This window comes from Lentinus tigrinus (assembly GCF_003813185.1).
Source record: "Lentinus tigrinus ALCF2SS1-7 unplaced genomic scaffold L226scaffold_48, whole genome shotgun sequence".
Classification (NCBI taxonomy): domain Eukaryota; kingdom Fungi; phylum Basidiomycota; class Agaricomycetes; order Polyporales; family Polyporaceae; genus Lentinus; species Lentinus tigrinus.
The window spans coordinates 29148-49729 of record NW_027137957.1 but is presented as its reverse complement, the minus strand read 5'-3'; the positions used below and the strand labels follow the sequence as shown (position 1 = coordinate 49729).

Genomic DNA, 20582 nt, shown 5'->3' with positions numbered 1-20582 from the left:
AAACTGTTCCAAATGACTACATAGGGAGGTCGACCAGCGATGATGTGAGTTGGGATAGTTGTGAAAATACAGGAGTTCAAACCACCGTCTCTGCTCCGCCCGAATTTGATGTAGCAGCTGAAATACTACCGTTCAGGCTACTCGCACTGGTAGAATAATTCGGCTGACACGCAACCATTGCCAGAGGTAGTGCGACCTCCGCCAGTATACCAGGAGCGCTGACCGCAGCCTTGAACGCAGTCCATAGCTGCTCATCGGACAGGCTCTCGCCCCGACGGCGCTCGCGCGTTGTCTGGTATATGTCACCCCAGATATGCAGCAGGTTCAGCACGTCCTTGTCCGATGGGATGCGCATGCCGTCTGCTCGGGTGACGAAGGTTGACTGATCCTTCGTCAATCGCGCTACGATGATCTTCTGGATGGTTACCTTCGCCTTCTCCGGCGGGATATCCTTGAAGCACTGGTTAACGGTCGGAAGGTCCTTGTGGCCCCAGTACTCGCGGTTGATGTACTCCATGGCCTCGAGCTCGAGTTCCGTTGCGTGCCGCGATGCGATGCGGCGCTCGCGGTCGACCATGCTCTCGTACTCCTTCCAACGGAGGGCGCCCGTCTTCGTCCGGGTGAAGAAGTATAGCGGGCGTAAGAGCCGGTACAACACATTAGATAGGGGTGACTTGTACGGGCAGTGCGTCGAAAACACCGGGAAGAATGCCGTCCCCCACGTCAGGACGGCCCAGAATCCTGACATCCCGATGAGTACCCAATAGAGGGTGATATCGAGCTTGAACGTGAATAGTGTCATCCCGGTATTGAACAACGCTACGGCGAGTTGGAGGAGGAATGAGATCATCGCGACGATCTCGCGCAAGCACCAATTCTGGAGTCCTTTGTGTCTGCGCTGTTGCACGTGCACGAGCTCGCGCGGACAGTAGGGGAGGTCGAGCATGTACTCGCGGAGCCATTCCTTGACCCACAGGCCGAGTCCAGAGGAGATGAGGCACAAAAGAAGAGCGGCGAATAGGAAGGAGTTGAGGATGACATCAAAGAGCTCTCTTTGAAACGGCTCGACGGGGGCGATTGTCTGGGTGCCGTTGAGCTGTTTGGAGATGATGTACAGGACATCGACGGCCGCCTTCGCGTTATCCGGCTGCAATGAATTGCCACTGGTCCCGATGAAGATGGTGATGACCGTTAAGAACAGCGCGGACTTGAAGACCAGGGATAGGTCAGCGTCCGATGCAGGTTACGAGCGACCTGATACTCACAAAGGTGAGGAGACTATCGACTTCGCCCATCCATGCATCAACTTGTTGTTTGTCGCGCAGACCGAGCATGTTCGTGAGTTGGTCCCAAGGACCATATGTCTCGTGCTTGTCATAGCATCCTACGGCGATACCTTCTTCTTCGTCCTGCAGTGATGTACATGTATCAATACCTGCCACACGAGTAGCAGTCGAACTTTGACAGAGTTAGATCGCTTACCAGTAACTTCTCGTCCCGGAATAAAGTCATCATGCGTCTGTTCAAAGCAAAAGATGACGATACGGCTTGGACAAAGGTTCAGCGAGGTCGATGGTGGCAGGAACGAGGGCCTCTAATTCTCATCCTACGGGCTTTATGGCTGCCAGCATCGTCCCCAGATGCGGCGAGTATGAGCAGCCAGTGAGAATGTTGGTGGAGAAGGTGGTTCAAAGCCGCACGCTATCCTGCATCGATGCTCAATTGGAATACGACAGTCGATATTTCGGGGTTATCACCAGTTCCGCAGGCCGCTGACGGTACCAACCAGGCACCGAAAAGGGTTGGATAGATCCACACCGTTGTGCGCTGTTGTCGTCCACCTCCTGAAGGGTATTAGGGTTCTGATTCGACCTTCGACCTCGAGGTTCCAGCCTTGGGAATAAAAGGACAAATCAGACATTCTGCACAAGAGGGAATAACCTACGTCACTCTGGAGCGATGAGACCGTAAGGTTACGAATCAAGCCGCGCCGATCTCGACAATCTCAGCTTCGCGATTTCGCTACTGGAATGCATATGCACGCTCAGTCGAAGATCGTCGGGACAATTGAAGCTAGTGATTGAAGTGCCGATCCGAGAAGGCAGGGACACGTCACGGTGATGCGTGTTCTCCGCGCACCGCAGTTCCGGGCGTAGCAAGAAGTATGATTGCACCCAGCAAATCCCGACAGACCCTGAGCCATACAAGTCACACTGGACACGCCTTAATGTCAGACATACCGTAGTCCCTTGTCGACGAAGCTCAGGGCCTTGCCGTCATTAGGAGTTAATAGTTGGCTTCATCGGACTCGGTCCCGGACTGGATGCTGAGTGGCGACCTCTACTGCGTCGTACTAGCATAGCAACAATCAAGAGCCCAAGAGAGAGTACGTGTAAGGCAGCATTCAGCGCATAGTCAACTTGACCAAACGCAGCTCAATGATGGCGGTGAAGGAGGAGGGAGTCATTGAGTCGAACTTGGACTTTGGTTGAAGCCGGCAAATACCGTGATGGCAACAGCACTGCCACTGGACCCTGGATCATACCGCGCGGCCTCTTGCATCCGGCCTCCTTGCATCCACACCTCTACCTCCCCCTCGGTGGATCACTTCGACACATGGCGAGTTGACTTCTAGTCAATACGGTCATTTAGCCGCGAGTAGCGACTCAGGTCGTGTAGAGTACGGCTCCGGCGCATATACGAACTTGAACCATCCCTTAGCGTACGGAGATCTCGCGGACGTCACTGTATGTCTATGTTATATGTTCGCCGTTGTCTCTTCTGACCTGTATTTTAACTTACTGCGCAGTGCTTGTGTTTCTATTCTTAGAGGAGCCCATTGCGGGACCCGGCTCTCGTATGGCATGATTCCCATACCCTCAAGGTTTGCTTGCATGCCGCGTCGGAAGCCATTCTGCGGCGGGTCCGTGGCCGCTCAGAAGGTCGCCTGCCATATGAAGAAGCAAGACCCCACCATAAGCAGCATATGAATTCCCCCGAATACTCGACCCAACCCTCCAGGTGGACGAACCGTATGCAGGCTCAGGATGACAGTCACGGTCCCACCTGTTCGGAAGTAAGGCCGGGAAGCACATCCGATACTACATCTTGGTGGAGGGCGCTCACATGTTCAGAGGTTTTCGGTTTGACACCTTCCCGTCGCACCTCTTCCTCATGCCGTCCTAGTATTCAGACAACTGTCTCATCGGCACGACCTCCGGTGCCGCGCCTGCGCACGCACTAGGAGGCACATTGTCAGCCATGTCGCAGCGCTTATCGACACCTGGGGCAGTAAGTTACATCTAGGAGCCTGTCGATGTCGACGTTCGTTGCAGAATAACCAGAACTCCTTCAAGCCATGATATCTCTCCTACTAGTACCAGCCCAACGTCTCACCGACTCCTTGAACTCACTCCACAATTCCTCGTCATCCATGTCCTGGAGGTCCGATCGCTGGTGCGTCTTCAGACAAACTCTGCGCCAGAGATGCAGCAGCTCGAGCACATCCTCGTCAGACGGCTTGCTCACTTCGCCAGCGCTGATGAACGTCATATGCTCCTTCACCATACGCTCGACGATGATTCTCTCGATGGACACCTTCGCTCTCTCGGGCGCGACATCCATGAAGCACTGGTTGACCTTCTGTAGGTCCCCGTGGCCCCAATGCTCGCGGTTGATATACTCCAGCGCCTCGAGCTCGAGCTCGGTCGCCTGCGCCATCGCCTCACGTCTCTCCCGGTCCACCATGCTCTCGGACCGGAACTTGCCGCTCTTCCTCCGAGTCCGGGCGCAGATCGACCACGGCTGCCACACAAGTGTGTACAGTCCCCGCGAAAACGGCGACTTGTACGGACAGCGGGCGGACATCGCAGGGAACAACGCTGTCCCCCACGTCAGGCCGGCCCAGAGCGCCGAGAGCCCGATAAGCACGCAATAGAGCGTGAAGTCGAGCCGCCGAGCGAAGAGGATCATCCCGATGCTGAACAGCGCGATGGCGAGGTTGAGGAGGAAGGAGATCGTCGCGACGAGCTGGCGCATGTGCCATCGCCACAGCCCTTGGTGCCTGAATTGCTGCACGTGTACGAGCTCGCGCGGGCAATCGGGGAGGTCGAGCAGGTACTCGCGGAGCCACTCCTTGACCCACAGACCGAGGCCGGCGGATATGAGGCAGAGGAGGAGGCTGGCGAAGAGGAAGGAGTTCTGGATGATGTCGTCGATGGTGCTGTGGAACCGTTCGGGTAATGCGGCCGTCTTCGTGCCGTTGAGCTGCTGGGAGATGATGTACAGGACCTCAACGGCGGTCTGAGCGTTGTTGGGCTGCAGGGCGCTACTGCTGGCATCGATGAACAAGGTGTTTACTGTCAAGAACGTCCCAGCCTTTAAATTCGAGGACCACGCCCAAGGATAGGTTAGCGTCGAATATATGCGCCATGCGGGGCGTTGGACTTACGAAATTCAAGAGGTTGTCGACTTCGCTGGTCCATGCCTCGACCTGTTCCTTGTCGCGGCTGTTGAGTAGGTTGGTGCATGCGTCCCAAGGAGTATAGGTTTCGTGCTTATGATAGGATCCAACAGGAACGCCATCCTATTCTCCAAATCAGCGCCCGCCAGAGAAATTGGTGGCTCCCTGGGACGAAAAACGCTCACCTGCGTATCGGCTTTCTCAGAAATACTCATGAGGGGAGGTCTACGAAAGTATCTCGCGAGCTGATGACAACTGATAGATATGAGGTACGATGACTCCGAAACACGCAGAGGGGCTTTATATCACTCACTAACGTCTTCCGCGGATCCAGTTTCATTTCGCCACTGTCCTGGACGACTCACAGTGGCCAGAACTTGGAAGGTGGTCCCGAGTTGTACGATACCTGCATGCTGCCCTAATGAACGTAGTACCCACGTCTCTCCCGCGTCCGCTCGTGTGCGAACGTCCCCAACACGTGAAAGAAGCAAGGGAAGCAATCAGAACGCACCGTCAAGGCCCACAAATGTCCACACTATTTCTGTCTGCCGCCAGTCAAGCGTGCAAGTGGCCGCGTGTCACCTTCTCAGAGCTCTGTCACGGACCTTTCCCGAGAGGACGACCATACCATTCTCCGAGTCGACGGCGAGTCCGTCCGTCTTAGCAGAAGGTGACCAGAGCCCTAGAGCGGAACACGCGCGTGCATGTCCTGTGGATCCTGCATGTTCTGGGGTTCGATGACTCGACGCTGGCACGCCCCCATCGAGGGCGGCACAGCAAGTACCATAAAGTTTCTCGTGTAGACCTGATTCCAGTATCAACATCAGAAAGGGCTAGTACGGACAAGTTCAACGAAGATGCTGGGCAGGTCGGGCTCGGAGTCGAAAACGATATTGTCTGTTGACGCTGAGGTGGGCGTCCGGAAAAAGCCGTGTTCGTACCAAACTCCTGGGAAACCATCCACCCGACAACGTGACCCTGCCCGCTATCCTCCATAGTGCAATGCACGTACCTCAGAACGGGCCGCAACGCATGCATATACGGCGACATGGATATTGGAAGAACTGACGTTGCGCATCATCGCGCGCGCTGATGGCCATGCTTCAAGGTCTGGATGATTGACTATTCTATATACAATGATATATGACACACTCGGAGGCTGCTGATACATTCCAAAAGTACAAGTGTATGCTACATTCCGACTTTCAAGTCCCCTTCCCGCCCTCGCGTCCGACTCACAAGCACTCCCAACACTTCCCGCCCATCGCAATCAACCGATTGAACAGCTCGTCCCGCCCCTTGACCGCCGTCACAACCTTCCTGTTCCCGAACCGGTCCACGACCTCCAACCCATCCACCACGTCCCGCCCCGTCGCCCACCCCACAATCAGCCTCCCCTTCCACCCGAACCCGCCCATCTTCCGCAGCGCGACGATGTCCCCGACGCCCACCGTCCACTCCGCATCGATCCCGTCCTCCTCCTTCCCGCCCTTCCCCGGAACCTTCGAGGGCGCGGCCAGCGCCGCGCGGAGCGGCTTCTCAGCCGCCCATGCGAGACATGGGGACGCCGCGCTCGTCACGAGCAGCAGCCGGCCCTTCTTCCCGTTCACGCGCCCGGAAAAGCTCGTCGGACCCTCGCGCCTCAGCGCAGCGTCTGCCTTCTCTCGCGCGACCTCATCCTCCTCGTCGGGAACCTCCTGATCCTGCACTTTCTCCGCCGCCGACTTCTCGTTCGCCTTTGCAGCGTTTGCGTCTCCGGGCGGCGCGATGGCTCCGAGGCGGCGTTTCGCGTGCTCGTTTCCGATCTTGGCCTTTAGCTGGTCGACGCCGAGGAGCCCGCCGACGCCCGCGCGAGTCGTCTTGCGCATGAAGGTGACGAGTTTGCTGCCTCGTCGCTTCTTCTTCTTGCCCTCGCCGTCTTCCTTCGCCTCCTCAGGCTCTTCGCCCTCTATGCTCTCGCTGTCTGTACCCTCTCCGTCGACGTACGTGCCTTCTTCTGAGTCAGTGTACGCCGCAGGATGGTCAGGATTGACGCCTTCGACGTCGTAGTTTTCCGTGTTGAAGACGAAGTCGTGCTGCTTGAGCGCATCTGCAGCCTGTGGCGGGTGAGCGGCAGCAGGGTTTGCTGCGTCAACGGCGGCAGCAGTGTGATGAGGTTGGGACGCAGGAGGCGGTGGGAGCGGAGCTTTCGCTTCTTCTGCCAGGCGCAGGAGAGTTATCGTGAGCTGCGCATTGGTAGGAACGCCTCGCAGCAGCGACCTGTCGATGACACTGCGTCAGTTAGATAACACGCACGTACTGTAAGACATACCGTCGAAGCTCTAGTAGTTTTCGCCAGCGCGGGAAGCGGCGGTTGATCGTGTGGACAAACTTGCTCGTGACAGGTCCGGAAAAGAAAATCACACCGATGAGGAATGTCGTTCCTTCTACTGCCTTCTCTGCGGTGACGAAGAACGATGCAAACAACATAGGCACCAAGACGCTAGCCAGTCGAAGGCGTGCAGTATATTTAGGAAACGGCGCGACGGGCTCGAGAGCACTGTGCGATCGTCAGCGGATGCATCGTGAATGCATTCTTCAAATCCTCACTTTCCAAACCGCTCCCAGGTATCTGCGATGTCAGCGAGGATCCTCATGACTGGCCGCATCTTCTCCCACATCGCGCCCTCGACGCTCTTCTTGGCGACCTTGGCAGCAGGATCCTCCACGCCGTCCGAATTCGCGGTATCCTTGACATTCTTTGCTTGCAACGCAAAGTCGCTGGGATCGGGGATGGCGCCTCCGAAAGAGTCGTCACTCGCCTGGGAGCCCTTGTCGACCTCGGTCTCCATCTCGCCTGCTGCGTCGTCCTTCTTGTCCGCACGGGCTTCTCCATGCTTGCGCTTCGGACTACCGCCCTGTCCCATGACGGTACCAGCGCCGATGGCTGCGAAGGACGCAACGAACTGCGAGGCCTCTTGTTCAACAGCTTCGCCCTGGTGGGCTTCAGGTGCGCCCGAGAGGGAGTCATGGGAACCTAGAGTGCCCGCGCGGGGGACCTGGAGGTTGCCGCTGGAGGCACTCACGGCGGCCAGAGGAGCGGGCGGGAAAAGAGCTCGGCGAGCAGGAGGGTGGAAGATGAGGACGAGAAGGGTGCTGATGAGCAAGGCTGGGAGGAGAGATATGTACCACGCGATAAAGTACGCCTTCGAGCGTGGGCGTGAGCACTCAGTGATGCGCAGACGACGGAGAACACTCACAGCACAAAAGCCAGCAGTGCGGCGCGGCTCGTTCCATGAACGGAGGCGGGCTATGTGCTTGCCGAATGCAGCCATGCCGACAATCTGGAGGGGACAGGTGAACGTGCGCATAGGCATGAATAATCGCGGATACATACCACCGTCATGTAGAGCCGCTCAAGGTTGGCGCGAAGCTTGTCGGGCGAGAATTCCTCGTCTTCCGAGATTTCCAGATCGAGGAAGCCGGGAGGAGGGGGAGGGATCTCGCGTACGTGTTGAATTTGCTGCGCGGGGCTCAGGATATGCATGTAATGAGACAAACGATGAGGCGCACCTTGTTGAAGCGACGGATAAGCATGAATACGTCATCGTTTGTCATGCCCTTGATGAGTTCAGGTGCGCGGACGGTATCTGCTCTCCAGCCCAAGTCCTTCACGGCGGGGTCGTCGAGTTGCGACGCGGTCTTGGCTGCGCTCGGAGGAAACGCGTGTTCGTGCGCGACGAGGTCTTTCGGATCGATGTCTTCTGAGTTGGGAGCTGCATCACGCTCAGGAGCCGCAGGAAGCGGTTTCATGACTACCTCGGGCGGGGGCGGCGGAGGAGGGTCGGGATGCGAGGCGATTGGGGCGTCCACGACGGGCTTGCCGTCGACGGAGCTCTCGGAGAAAGCGGCCTTCGTCGAAGAAGGCAGTAATTGGTTGGCATGAGCCAGAGGGACAGCGGTCGCCCGAGGATCTTGAACTGGAGGAGCCTGAGGCTGCGCGACAGTTGCATGTTGCTGCTGCTTCTGAGCGACGGCTATGACCTCTGGGGGTTGGCGGCCAGGGGCGAGGTCGTGGGGGAAGTCGCGGGGGAGCCCGTCGAGGATGGCGGGGTCGTCGTCGGAAGACATGAGTAGAACGAGCGCAGGGGATGGTCAAGAGGGCCGCCGCTGGCCACGACGGGCTTAAGAGCGTCGGGGGCCTCCACCTTGACAGTCCATGACGCCGTGGCGGAGCTCCCCAGCGCTATTCTCCTCTCACCCCGCCACGTGTCACGTCACACTCGCGTTGCGTCACACTCCATCAAACCTCACACAAACCACCACCATGCGATATTTTCCGACAGCCTCACATTCCCTTTTGACAACGTTATGCGACTCCTAGGATTATAACATGACGCGTCGCTCAGTACTGGTACGTAAATGGTTCACCGCGTGTCGCACAGCATTGCGGTCTGACTTCATGTCTTCTACCGTCCTAGCATTTAATAACGCTGGAACCGCCTCCGGGCGTGCCCTCTAGACTGTCGGAGAGTCACTGTAACTCACTCCCTACTCTCTGCAACCTGTTACTCGACATCTCGCGCTCCACATCATGCCTATTCCCTCGACCCTTGCTAGTTCGACCAAGTCATCCTCCGACACTGTGAAGATGCCCTTCAAGCTCTCCCTTTCCCGACTTCTACCCCCTTTTTTCGATCCTAGGATCCGACAGGAGACGTTGGGCGATGTCCCCCGGAACGCAGTACCTACTCGAACGACTCTCCAGACAAGGATTGTCCGTTTCGCTCGGTTCCTACGCCCGAGGCGTTCCACTGGTCTGTCTGGTATCAAGATGATGGCTGTCGTGGTTGGACAGGTGGGGTCTGCGGCTCCCGTGCCCATGATACAGCCCATCGCGGACGGGGTGAAGAAGATCGTCGAGCACTGCGAGGTACGCGAGTTCAATATTTCGACGCTTTGTCCAATCTCACGACCGATCACCCTCGATTGGCTGTTGTACGCGAAGACTGCCAGGATGCACAAGAAGGAGTGCATGGAGCTCAAGGATCTCGTCCTCAAGTACGTCGACATGCTGGAGATGGCGACTGAGGGGACTTGCGAAGAGAAGATGGACCCACACCTTGCGTACGCGCTCGCTGAGCTCGATGAGTGAGTAGCGTGCAGCAACGCCGTACTCGCGCTATCCCATCGCTGACTCGGAACCTCTCTCTCCTAGCGAACTCCTCCGTATTCATACCACCATGCAAGAGCTCAGCCGCAAAGGCGTTGTTAAACGTATCATTTCTGCGACCAAAGACGCTGGACTGCTTGCCAAGCATCGTCAATCGCTACAGGACGCATTGACACGATTCCAGGTTTGTTCCACTTCGACTAGTGTGTTCGCAGATGCTCATACTCTTGCTGAAGACAAGGCAGTCTATACAATTGTCCATTGATACGGCTGACATTGTGCACCAAGTACAGGCGCTCAAATTGGCTGGGTACGTGGGGCTCATTCTCGTTCCGAGGTAGTGCGGCCGCTCACTTATGTACCAACACTTTAGGCGCCGTCTGATCGGCCTTTTTTTTTGAGCGCTAGAAAGTGTGTAATTGGGCGGGGTGACCGGGGTCACCCCCGACCCCGACGTGTCATTCGTTTCCTGGTTTGAGTTTCCAACTGCAGCCACCGCGCGCCAGCAATTGCCTTCCGTTCTCCTCCACGGGATTTGACTTGATACTTTCTTTCGAAACCCGTCGAGCGGGTCGCGTCCTTGCTACACGCTCTGTCGACCATTCTCGAGTACTTTAGTAGTTTGCACCCGCCCGTCCCCCAAGTGTGTCGTTTGTAGCACGTATAGATTTGTTCTCAATGAGCTGGGATTACACAGACCGCGCTGAGTGGACGAGGATCGAGCACAAACCGCAGCACTCGTGAGGTGGCCCCGCGCTCCCGAGTCGCTCGTTGTGGCCTGCGTCTGCCGTCCCAAAGGATTCGGTCGTCGAGGAAGACGTTGATAAGGTTGTTCGTCGGATGTAGTCGGTCCGCTCGCTGTTGGAAGGCCGTGTGAATGCGCCCTGTCAAGCACGCCCGACGCGCGCCTTCCCGCCGGTCGTCCACGTGAGCTCCCAATCCGGTATTCCCGCCTCGAACTCTTCTGGCCCACTACATCAGCCTCGGGGGACCTGTACGACATACGGTGAGCCGGCGAAATTCAATAAGGCCAATTCTTCTGCATCTTTACCCTTGGTAAAGGAACTGACTCTACCCCTCATCAAAGGAGTGTCTAACAATCTATGCGACGAGTAACTACAAGATTCCAGCTACTTAGCAATGCTTGCACTGTAGCGACAAGGAGACTCATGGCGGCGACTGCATATGACCGCGTGGCAGACTTACGTCCTGATACTGCGCACTTCCGTGAATACCGTTCTGGGGGAGCACGTTGCCGTCTTGTTGGAGACCATGCTCTCCACCGCGCCTTTGTTTCGTACTATCACCGCAATCTTGACGATCTCTTCTCGTCTTACATACATTTCATACCTCCACCACCACCCCCACCTATGAGGCTCTGCTCGCTACGATGTGTCCGCGTGGTATGTAGATAGGCCATAACTTACTCTCCCTGCTGAGGCATCCCTCCCGACCGCCGCGGCTGACGGTGTAGGTTGCAGGATACACAATATGAGATTCATCGCGAAAGTTGGCACTGGTCGGACTCGGAGTCTATGAAGTTAAAGTTGAGTTGAGCAAAGTTACGGACGATGGCGGACGATGCTGACCAGTCATTCTTTCTCAGTTTCCATGGCCGACTCGTGCATAGTTAACTGCGATCTGATCGATTGAATGCCGTAGGTAGTACGTATGCGTGGTTCTCCCTCCGTCGGCTGTGTCCGCAAGAATATATCATCCGGCATTCAACGGACTGCACTGGCACGCAGTTGTCGACCTCAACATGATGTCTTACGCTATCATTGGGGCATCTAGAGGCATCGGTCTGGAGTACGTCCGCCAGCTGGTGAGCAGATCACCGTCGTCACTGAACCGTATCAATCAACATCATTCAATCAGGCGACCCAACCCCATACCACCGTCTTTGCCATCGTGCGCAGCGCAGCGAAGTCCACTACGCTTGAGGCCGCAACAAGGGGACTTCACAACGTCCATATCCTCCAGGCAGACGTGGCCGATCACAAATCCTTGGAGGTACGACGTGCCGTGTTTGCGGAGAGTGTTGGCTCTGAGCCCTCCTCACAGGACGCTGCAAAACAAGTCTCAGAACTTACGGGCGGGAAGCTCGACTGCCTGATCCACAATGCCGCACGCACGGAGGCCGACTCCGTATTCAAGGGCTTCGACGATTTGTGCGTGCCTCCAACTTCATGACTTCGAGAGCACCTTCTCACGCAGAGTCCAAAAAAAAACTGCCCACAGCACGAGCATGGACGAGCTGGATGCCGACTTCATAACCTCGGTGAGATCCAAGTGCTCGCTGGTGTCTTCGATCCGCGCGTTCTGTTGACAGCTGTCCCTATCTACAACTAGTTCAGAGTCAACTCTCTTGGCGTGATTCACAGTATCTCTGCATTTCTGCCTCTCCTCCGCGCCGGGCCCACGAAGAAGATCGTCGTCATCAGCACCGCGGGAGCCGACCTGAAGACTGTGCTCGCTATAGGCAAAGCCGATATGGCCGCGTACGGCATGACGAAGGCTGCCGCGCTCATCGCGACGACCAAATGGGCAGTCAAGCTACAGCACGAGGGCTTCATCGTCGTCTCTGTGAGCCCTGGCAGGATTGACGATACAGGAGATACCGGTGAGTCTGTGTTGGTGTTCGACTCGGAGTCAGAGAGGTACAATGATTGAACGAGACTCTGGACTGATTTTGGGCGTCGGACGTCTAGAAGATCATGCCGTTGCTTCACAGAGTAATGCAACGATACTTCCGAAGGCCGACCCGTTTGCGGTGATGACCCTACAAGAGTCCGTAAGTACACAGTTGCGTCTTATTGATCGCCTCAAGCCGTCCGACAATGGATTGTTCTTGGCGCATACTGGAGGGGAGTATCGGTGGGAGGTCACAGGTCAACGGTGATTCCGTGGTTCCGTGCAGGGCTCAGGTTGAACCTGATCCGGGAGGAGGACGCAACTCTATTCCGTATCCTTGGTTTGATTTAGAACGTAACGAACTATACGCCACGGCTATCCGAGGCGCAGCAAACCATGCGACGCACTCAAAGCGCTTCGATTGACATGTATGCTCTCGACAATATGATGGACATACCAACCGATTACGACTAACTTGCGCGTGAGTAAGTCATGGTAGTTGAGGATTAGGTAGAGATGTGTGTGGCTTGTGAAGTTGGCCCGGCTTAGGTCAACTACGCATGTGTACGGTAATGAAAAGAGATAGTGCGCTGCAGCACCACACGTTCGATTCAGCATGCCGCAGCCCGCAGAAAATTCGCCGCAGGTGAGTGAGAAGGTACGCACCAGTCTATTGATCGCCATCCCAACCTCAACTGCTCTCGGCCTGGCCAGGAAGCCATCGATCCGATCCCTCGGGACGATTCCGTCCAATCCCTCGTCATCCAGCACGGCGTCGAGACTCTTCAGCACCTCGGCGAGGTGCGCGCTTGAGGTTTCAGACTTGCTCCGGATGTGTTGGAGCGCCGCGACGATCGCGCGTGTCTGGCTGTCATGCACTAGTTGGACAAGGGCAGAGAGGTCGAGCGTTCCAAGTTCCGAGGGCGTAGAGTCGCGATGGGCGATGTCAACTAGCGTGCGTCTCCGCACAGAGATCTTGGTATCAGGATTTGGGAGTGAGTAAGGGTCGATTTGGCGTGGTCGTACGGCACTGAAGGTAGCAACTGAAGGGCGTGAGAGTCATGAGATGGCGTACAGAATAAATGGGAACGAACCTTCGTGCTCGGGAACCGCGGAAGGAATCTCTTGCGCGACCTGCTTTGCCAGGGCTGAGATGTCGTAGCACTTGTAGTTCCGCATCTCAAGCACGAGATCGGCGACATCGCAATAGTCGCCTAGGACTTCGTCAGCCGCGAATTCATAAAAAAGACGCACACCCAACAGAGGGCTACGCACCACAGCCGCCGATGACTAGGACTGAGGAGACGCCGTGGTCCCTGAACATAGCACGGACGTTATAGACCAGCGGAGTAATCGGGTCCGCGGATACGAGCCACTGCATCCTCCGATCTCGAATGAGGAAGTTCGTCGCACAGGTGTCTTCGTCGAACAACAGCATGTCCGCCCCGAGCTCGAGACCCTCAACAGCACCCGCTGCCATCGACGTGCTTCCGCTCGCGTCTTGAGTGGAGAAAGATGTGGTCGGGGTGCGGGAGGGAAGCTCTGAGATGAAGGGAGAGATGTCGACGTTCGTTATGGATCGGCCGTCTTCTCCTTGGATGGAAACTAGGTTCGGGGATGTCACTAGGAACTCGCGGCCATCTGGCGAGCGATGTGGAGTGAGACAATGAAGCACGGAGACAGTATGTGGCATACATACCGCCGGGGATGTGATTATAACAGCCATGCGCGAGAGCTGCCAGGAGCGTTGATTTTCCCTGTATGACACAGAAGAGAGCACCTATTCGTGAGAATTGCAGGGGACGAAGGTAGTATATATCATCAGCTTACATGGAACCCGCCGCCTGCGATCATCGTGATGCCCCTGGGTATTCCCATTCCTGAGACCCTACCGCAATGTGGGAGTATGAAGATCCGCTCCAGGTGAGGCGGCGAGGCGAACGGTATGACGTCGGGCGAGACCATAGGAGTGTCGGACGCACCGCTCCCACGAGGTAAAACTGCGCCATTTGGTACGAAAGCGATGAGACCTTAGGATTCAACATCTCAATATTGTCGAACAAAACGAGATGAAGTGGAAGGGTACCCGAGGCGGTCGCTTGTCTGCGAAGGTCCTCCTGGTCTTCGATACTGTTGATGAAGGATTCGATGTCCCGGGGATCGTATGTATCGCACTTCAGGTGGTTCGCGAGTGCCGGGATCGTCTTCGAGAACAGCTCGTACGCCACATCTCCCAAGATCGTCCTTCCTGGGGGCGCGCAAAGTGAATCGACGATTAGCATCGACGGGATAAATTTTCAGAGTACGTGGACAGACCTTGGGCGGGGAGACTCACACAGAAGCGTAGCTCGATACCGCCTTCTGCTCCGCCTGTAAGGTCTTCTGGGTAGAGAACGACAGAACTGCGCTCGAGTACTTGCTGGCCGGGTCTATCGACGGTGATTTGTCCGCCTTTAGGGCTTGACCAGCTCGTGTTCCGACTCGACCTAACGGGTCCACCTAGTTGCTCGATGATGGAACAAACATGGCGCGTAACGTAATCGCAAAACGCGACCGTGCTATGCAGTTATTGAGCTTTGGTGAATGGTGGCGGAACATGAAAGAGAAGCGCACCGAGTACGATTCGAGAACAATGCGGCGGGGAAGCTGGCTACCGAATGAGGGACTCTCAGAGCGAGCTTGCTCGGCGGTGCGTAGGGGTCTGCCTGCACGTGGTCGACATAGAGCAAGCAGTCCTGTAGTGCCCATGAACCTGTAGTAAGTTACTAAGTATATCTAATATGATATCGAGGCTATGATGGAACCTTGTAGATCGCGGTACGCGGGGTAAGGCTTCCCACCGAGGGCCCGGGCTATCCGCAGCAAATCATTGCCCAAGCCGTGCTTGAAGGTCGTAGATCCTACAGATGCCGTGTTGTTGTGTTAACATAAGTTAGCATAGCTCACAGGAAATGAAAAGGAGATCAAACCACCTGTCCGTATGCGCTTCGAAGGATGCGCATTGTTGCTGTCTCCGGGAGCGGGAGCGTCTCGCGCCGTGAAGTTGGCACGTTGTACAGGAGAGGCTCCGTGTCCGCGTCCACGTCCACGTCCTCGGTTGCCTCCACCACCGTACAGCTGCTTGTAGTACGCTCCTCTGCCTGAATTGAAGATTCAATAGCTTCTGAGTTCTTCCTGCTGCGTGATTGGAGGAACAACAAGGGATGCGACGAACCAGACATTCTTGATGCGCTGAGCGGTATTTTGCCTTCGGTTCGTGTGATAGCTGCTCTTCAGAGAAGCGGTATATGAGGGCGGTCGTGGCTGCAACGTGCAGGAATTAGTACAGATCGACTCCTGCGGTAAACTCAAACTTACGTGGGCCGGACATACCCGGTAGCAGGCGGTAGGCTCCGCCTCTTCCTTCAATTTCAGACCACCACAACACTAGTTATGAGCCCGTTCCATTATCAAAACATTGTATGATTTTTTGCACAAATCGTCATGTGTGGAGTCGACGTCAACACGGTATAGAACGCCGGAGTCAGGAGAGGGTTGCAGCAAAGTAGTAACCGATAAACAGCGGGGTGGGAGGAACGAACACAACACAACGTTCAACTTGACGAGGTCATGTACTGTGGACATGTCGTTCAGGCCAAGCCGCTGTTGCGGCCGCTTGCGCGTACCAACTGCCCCGGACGGAGTGGAAAAATGAAAAATTGATGAGAGTGGGATTCGAACCCACGCCCTTTCGGACCAGATCCTTAGTCTGGCGCCTTAGACCGCTCGGCCATCTCACCATGTTTACCTTCAAAAAACGTTACAATAAGACCGTTTTGGTCGCACGAACCCCCCGGCCTCTCAAGCTCGTCATATCTTCTCTTCGACAGCGCCCCGGAACAACCCAACCAGTGTTGCAACAATATGGAACATGACTGGGGCAACCTGACAGGCATGACGAGGCATGTCAAGCCTCGTATAATTCAGGGACAGGCTTGAAGGTCGCTTACTCTAATCTCCAGATTCGTCAGGGTTACGCTTGGAGGACAATTATCGAACATCCGGATGTGATTTCATCCAGATGCATTTCGGTCTATATCTAATCCAGCGGAGTATCAACGTTCAAACAACATTTGTGATTTGAGAAGTGGGCGGACTTTGAAGCTGCTTACTTGATGTAAACCTCCGATAATCTTCAGGCGGTTCCCGATGGGCCTGTGGGAATCTGGATGCCGGCGGCCGCTTAGCCCTCCCGGATTGCATCCCGATGCATCCGGATCCATGGGCCAAATGTCTGACACAAGGCGAGGCAAAGGCGAGGATTGTATTTACTCACTATGCGAGAAATTGTACAGGACAAGGCCGAAACCGTATCTCTAGACACGCTTCCCCTGATCCTTCAAGCTCGAAGTTCAAGTGCTTATCCGACTTGGCCATCTTTGTACTGCTCCGGGCCCAGGCCGAATACAAGGCAGGCTCCAGCCCCTGCGCCGCTGGGAGATCGACGCCTTGCGCTCCATGCTCGAGATCGCCCATGCAAAGGTAGAGACTCGCAAGGCTTACTCGACTTTGCGTAAACCGGTACCTGCACCGCGCCCGAGCGCATGGAAATCCAGAAGGACACGGCAGACGTCTCAAATAATATAGAAGCCGATACCAACCACAATGACATCGATCGGGCGTCCTCCCGGGCGACGTCTGGCGCAAGCTCGAATTTGCAGGCATCGCCTCGCGCTTCAGACATATATGCCGCATCGCAGAGCCTAGCGGAGTCAGGACAGGTATGCAGCATCGGAGTAACCGGTAAGCAGTGGGGCGGGAGGAGCGTACACGACACAACGGTTAAGCTTGATCGGCTCATGCACTGTGTACATGTCGTTCACGCCAAACTGCTGTTGCGGCCGCTTGCGCGTACGGATTGCCCAGGACGGACTCGGAGTGGAAAAATAAAACATGATTGAGAGGGGGATTCGAACCCATCAAGTCGCGGAACGCCGCACGAAGGGTGGACATCTGGCGCTAATTCATAGCACAGCTTGCTTCGAACCGTCACCGTGACCCTATCCACTCGACCACACTGCTAGATGCGTCTGTTCCTCACTCAAGACAAGGGAATCGCAGGAGGCTTTGGTAAGTATCATACATGGATGTATCGTTGTTGTAACACTTAACCCACTGCTCACGTTCTCTGAAGGGTACGTATATCGTGCCAAGGCCACTGTGGACGATTCGCAGAAGCTGGTTGCGGTTAAAAAATGCCATGTGACGGACCGCGTTGAGCATCCGCGGCTTCAACACGAGGCGTGCGCTCTGGTATTGTTACGGGGCGAGTGCAGCCCACTCCGACTTGCCGCCGTTCCTGCGGGGTGTACCCGCGCATTGACGGTTCTCCGGGCCAAGGCCACAGGGCTATTCCCCACGTGTATGGGTGGGGTAAGTCTCAGTACTACGAGTACCTCGCTCTCGAATTGCTCGATACGGACCTGAGTACTATGAAGGGCAGCTTGACGTTGAGAAACCTGGCGGCGCTTTCGTACCAAGTGGTAAGCCCGCAGTGCTTGTCACGGCGACATCCCCTCCATTGCCAGAACGAGTGCGATACTTACCATGAAGACAGTCAGAGGGGCTCGAGTACATACACTCCCACGGCATCGTCCACTGCGATCTCAAGCCGTCAAACCTCATGCTGGGCTGTCCTGGAGCCCGGCCCGGTCAAGTCCGTATAATCGACTTTGGCGTATGCCGCCCGTTCAGGGATCCCGTCACCTCCGAACATCGCCCAGATGAAGGCACACCGCGGTCCTTTGGAACGCAGCGCTACATCAGCCTAAACGGTCACTTCCATCATTGTAAGCATTCGTTGTCGCCTTTCCCCCCGCGTGATCTGGAAGCTAATCCTGTCTGCAGCGCCTTCGCGCAGAGACGATTTGGAATCCCTATCATATACCACATTGTCCCTCATGGCTGGCCGACTGCCTTGGGACCCCCGCGATTGGAAGGACCGACTCTCCTCCGATGGCGTCTTCTCCCTCAAAAAACAGTGGACCGGCACGCGGCTGGCAGGCGTCCTATCCGTGTTCGGCGCCTTCGTCGACTATGCGCGCCGCCTGGAATACGCAGAAGAACCAGATTACGACCGTTGGAAGCACCGGTTCCGGGGTATGGTGGGGGGAACGTGGGACGACTCGGACCCCTTGTACGACCCCTGCGACACCACAAGTCCGCCTGTGAAGTCTATCGTCGCGGACGTAGACTTTGAATTGCCAGAAGAGATATACCGCGCAGAACTCGGGGAGGAAGCTGCGAGACATCCCCGGTTTGACCTGCCGGAGTCGAGGTCACTGCCGTCGCCGGAGGGGTCATATGGCGCCTGGCACCCGGAGTTCACATGGGTGACGACTATTCCTGTAGAAGACGACGAACTGCTGGGTGACGAGAACGCGATCGTCCAGGCGGGACTGGATGTGGTGGATGCGGTCCCAGAGGGCCAGCGCCATCATCTGAACAGTGCTTGTCCGCCGGAAGTCATGCGCTTAGCTTCGGGGAAGAAGGTGAGTGTCGAACCTGTCCATGATCAATTCGCCATTCTTATGCCCGCCAAGCCCACCGCCGACTTGGAGATGAAGGACATATCCGGGTCAAAGAAGGGAGCACTGAGTAGTACTGAAGAAGGATGATCGTGAGAGTCCCCCGCCTCTCCGCCAACGCCGTGGCCTTTCAGCACGCTCCTCGTATCTTCATAGACAGCCCCTCGGAGCAATGTGCGCTCCAGCAACATTGAGCATGAGTGGGACAACCTAACAGGGGCGACGAGGCACGCCAAGGCTGGCATAACTCACGGAAGGCCGCTCACATCTCAAAACCGATCAGGGTGCTTGGCGGACAAGGGGAAGCAGAGGCGAGGTCTGCATTCATTAACGATGTGAAGATTTGTACAGGACTAGCACAAGCCGTATCTCCAGATACGCTTCCAAAGTTCGAGCGCTTACCGGACTTGGCCACCCTTGTACTCGACTTCTCTGTCGGTATGCAGAGATCTGATTAATACAAGGCAGCGTAGGAACTTGTAAGTTTATTCTTTCTTCTCGTCCCCCTCGTACTCGCGGTATGGGTCAGCGTCCCAGCCAACCTGACGCTTGCTACTCAGCTGAACATGTCACCGACGCCACGTCAACCAAGCCGCCTTTGAACGTCTCAATGCGAGGACGAGAGGATGACATACTGTTGGACCACATCTTCTCCTTGCTTGACGTGCGAGACATCATCACCCTTCGGCGAGTAAGTCTCCTCCTCCAAGTCCTTGTCGCCGGACGCCTCACTGGACGATACGGATACCTCGCAGGCTAGCTTCCAGATCAACCGCCTGTCTAACTGAAGGCATACTGTAGTATGGAAGCGCATCCTCAAGCACACCCACCGCTACCTCCCACCAGTCCCGCCCTCGTCCAAGTACTCCTTCCCTAACCTCAGACCTCAGCGCCGTAGAAGCAGAACGTCTCCTCACCCGCGCCGTCTCCCTCCAGGATCCAGGGCCAATGGGACAGACACGTCGTCCGACCCCTGCGCCGCTAGGAAATCAACTCCCGGCGGACCGTGCTCGAGGTTGCGCTCCTCCCCGGGGGGCAGTACCTCGTCGCATCCGCCACCGACGCGTCCAAGCCAAGACACGCTTCTCCATGGACCTCTACACCTCCGACTTCACTCCCCCGTCGCGCGCTACCCCGTGCCCTCGAAAGCGAAAGCGTTCCACCTCCGCGCTGCCGCAAAATACCTCGCCTTATTCCGCGGCACACCCGGGCCCGGACTCGCCATCACGTACATACGTGCGCCGCGACTACCGCAGGCCGCACCTCGCCCTCGCGCGGCGGTATGGCGAGCGGCGACATCAACAGGCTACAGGCTACAGGCTACAGCAACAGCGTCCCGCCGGAATGGGACCACCCCCATCCCTGGCAGTGGCGGCGCGTGGCTGATGTGTGCGGCTGCGGGGCGCCGCTGGTCCTTGCTGTGCCCGAGCATGGCCCGGAGGGCGATTGTGTGGTGTACTTTACAAGAACTTCGATGGCGGTGCCCGGACGACGACTCGGATGTTCTGCTCTCCGCATCCCGACTTCGACTTCCTTGGTCTGGGGAGATTCCTGCGTGTCCGTGTCTGACCGTCAATAGCTCCTGACGCTGACCAGTGACCTCTCTCCTCATGGCAACACTCCATCATGGCATTCATGATCCTCCCTCGCCCCGCAGAACCACTGACCAGCTCCTCGTCGTCCGCCGCGCAAGCCCGAACATGGACCCCGACCAGCTCGAGTAGCTCCACGTCCTTGGACCTTGGACCCTACTTACTACTTCGCCGAA

The 20582-nt window shown here is 56.5% G+C and overlaps 8 protein-coding genes and 1 non-coding gene across 9 annotated transcripts; 3 read left to right on the top strand and 6 right to left on the bottom strand.

Annotated features, from left to right (window-relative positions):
- Nucleotides 1–628: 628 nt before the first annotated feature.
- Nucleotides 629–1410, bottom strand: L226DRAFT_494341 (uncharacterized protein; the record flags this gene model as incomplete). The annotated part of the gene is made up of 2 exons (XM_067677482.1): nt 1266–1410; nt 629–1207 (listed from the first exon to the last, which is right to left on the bottom strand). Coding segments are annotated over exons 1-2 (648 nt in total), but the record flags the coding sequence as incomplete, so codon positions are not given.
- Nucleotides 1411–3283: 1873 nt separating this feature from the next.
- L226DRAFT_515845 (uncharacterized protein) lies at nt 3284–4789 on the bottom strand. Its single transcript, XM_067678459.1, has 4 exons — nt 4776–4789; nt 4648–4717; nt 4451–4585; nt 3284–4377 (listed from the first exon to the last, which is right to left on the bottom strand). Exons 2-4 carry the CDS (start codon nt 4675–4677, stop codon nt 3352–3354), a joined length of 1191 nt encoding a protein of 396 aa, XP_067529907.1. The 5' UTR covers nt 4678–4717; nt 4776–4789; the 3' UTR covers nt 3284–3351.
- Nucleotides 4790–5697: 908 nt separating this feature from the next.
- On the bottom strand, nt 5698–8254 carry L226DRAFT_471880 (uncharacterized protein; the record flags this gene model as incomplete). Its single annotated transcript, XM_067676418.1, has 6 exons — nt 5698–6721; nt 6774–7001; nt 7052–7647; nt 7702–7785; nt 7839–7964; nt 8015–8254. The coding sequence occupies 6 exons, from the start codon at nt 8252–8254 to the stop codon at nt 5698–5700; spliced, it is 2298 nt and encodes a 765-aa protein (XP_067529906.1).
- A 516-nt stretch (nt 8255–8770) lies between these two features.
- L226DRAFT_563401 (uncharacterized protein) lies at nt 8771–10302 on the top strand. The gene is made up of 6 exons (XM_067683560.1): nt 8771–8855; nt 8923–9374; nt 9450–9592; nt 9660–9798; nt 9851–9924; nt 9988–10302. Exons 2-6 carry the CDS (start codon nt 9036–9038, stop codon nt 10013–10015), a joined length of 723 nt encoding a protein of 240 aa, XP_067529905.1. The 5' UTR covers nt 8771–8855; nt 8923–9035; the 3' UTR covers nt 10016–10302.
- L226DRAFT_276035 (uncharacterized protein) lies at nt 10107–10708 on the bottom strand. Its single transcript, XM_067673521.1, has one exon. It carries the CDS (start codon nt 10615–10617, stop codon nt 10198–10200), a length of 420 nt encoding a protein of 139 aa, XP_067529904.1. The 5' UTR covers nt 10618–10708; the 3' UTR covers nt 10107–10197.
- Nucleotides 10709–11223: 515 nt separating this feature from the next.
- Nucleotides 11224–12830, top strand: L226DRAFT_276039 (NAD-P-binding protein). Its single transcript, XM_067673522.1, has 6 exons — nt 11224–11439; nt 11493–11627; nt 11679–11785; nt 11856–11895; nt 11967–12237; nt 12329–12830. Exons 1-6 carry the CDS (start codon nt 11377–11379, stop codon nt 12514–12516), a joined length of 804 nt encoding a protein of 267 aa, XP_067529903.1. The 5' UTR covers nt 11224–11376; the 3' UTR covers nt 12517–12830.
- On the bottom strand, nt 12628–15559 carry L226DRAFT_515835 (uncharacterized protein). Its single transcript, XM_067678458.1, has 12 exons — nt 15463–15559; nt 15221–15388; nt 15053–15148; nt 14862–15000; nt 14565–14806; nt 14335–14496; nt 14079–14278; nt 13948–14005; nt 13524–13889; nt 13343–13462; nt 12915–13291; nt 12628–12838 (listed from the first exon to the last, which is right to left on the bottom strand). The coding sequence occupies exons 1-12, from the start codon at nt 15467–15469 to the stop codon at nt 12803–12805; spliced, it is 1971 nt and encodes a 656-aa protein (XP_067529902.1). The 5' UTR covers nt 15470–15559; the 3' UTR covers nt 12628–12802.
- A 388-nt stretch (nt 15560–15947) lies between these two features.
- On the bottom strand, nt 15948–16027 carry L226DRAFT_t260. The gene has a single exon. It is a non-coding gene; the product is annotated as a tRNA-Leu (tRNA).
- Nucleotides 16028–17426: 1399 nt separating this feature from the next.
- Nucleotides 17427–18904, top strand: L226DRAFT_596710 (kinase-like protein; the record flags this gene model as incomplete). The annotated part of the gene is made up of 5 exons (XM_067685645.1): nt 17427–17557; nt 17635–17770; nt 17845–18076; nt 18135–18446; nt 18495–18904. Coding segments are annotated over 5 exons (1221 nt in total), but the record flags the coding sequence as incomplete, so codon positions are not given.
- Nucleotides 18905–20582: the final 1678 nt, after the last annotated feature.

Excerpts from the sequence above, each read along its gene's own strand:
- L226DRAFT_563401 (XM_067683560.1), top strand. The coding sequence starts at position 9,036 with ATGCCTATTCCCTCGACCCTTGCTAGTTCGACCAAGTCATCCTCCGAC. Across the intron at positions 9,375-9,449 it reads AGATCGTCGAGCACTGCGAG|ACTGCCAGGATGCACAAGAA; the intron begins GTACGCGAGTTC and ends TTGTACGCGAAG. Across the intron at positions 9,925-9,987 it reads CAGGCGCTCAAATTGGCTGG|GCGCCGTCTGATCGGCCTTT; the intron begins GTACGTGGGGCT and ends CCAACACTTTAG.
- L226DRAFT_515835 (XM_067678458.1), bottom strand. Across the intron at positions 14,006-14,078 it reads TCGCAGGCGGCGGGTTCCAT|GGAAAATCAACGCTCCTGGC; the intron begins GTAAGCTGATGA and ends TGTGTCATACAG. Across the intron at positions 12,839-12,914 it reads GGATGGCGATCAATAGACTG|CGCACTATCTCTTTTCATTA; the intron begins GTGCGTACCTTC and ends GTGGTGCTGCAG.
- L226DRAFT_515845 (XM_067678459.1), bottom strand. The coding sequence starts at position 4,677 with ATGAGTATTTCTGAGAAAGCCGATACGCAG. Across the intron at positions 4,586-4,647 it reads CTGAGAAAGCCGATACGCAG|GATGGCGTTCCTGTTGGATC; the intron begins GTGAGCGTTTTT and ends TTTGGAGAATAG. Across the intron at positions 4,378-4,450 it reads TCGACAACCTCTTGAATTTC|GCTGGGACGTTCTTGACAGT; the intron begins GTAAGTCCAACG and ends TCGAATTTAAAG.
- L226DRAFT_276035 (XM_067673521.1), bottom strand. The coding sequence starts at position 10,617 with ATGTCGTACAGGTCCCCCGAGGCTGATGTAGTGGGCCAGAAGAGTTCG.
- L226DRAFT_276039 (XM_067673522.1), top strand. The coding sequence starts at position 11,377 with ATGATGTCTTACGCTATCATTGGGGCATCTAGAGGCATCGGTCTGGAG. Across the intron at positions 11,440-11,492 it reads TGGAGTACGTCCGCCAGCTG|GCGACCCAACCCCATACCAC; the intron begins GTGAGCAGATCA and ends TCATTCAATCAG. Across the intron at positions 11,896-11,966 it reads ATGCCGACTTCATAACCTCG|TTCAGAGTCAACTCTCTTGG; the intron begins GTGAGATCCAAG and ends ATCTACAACTAG.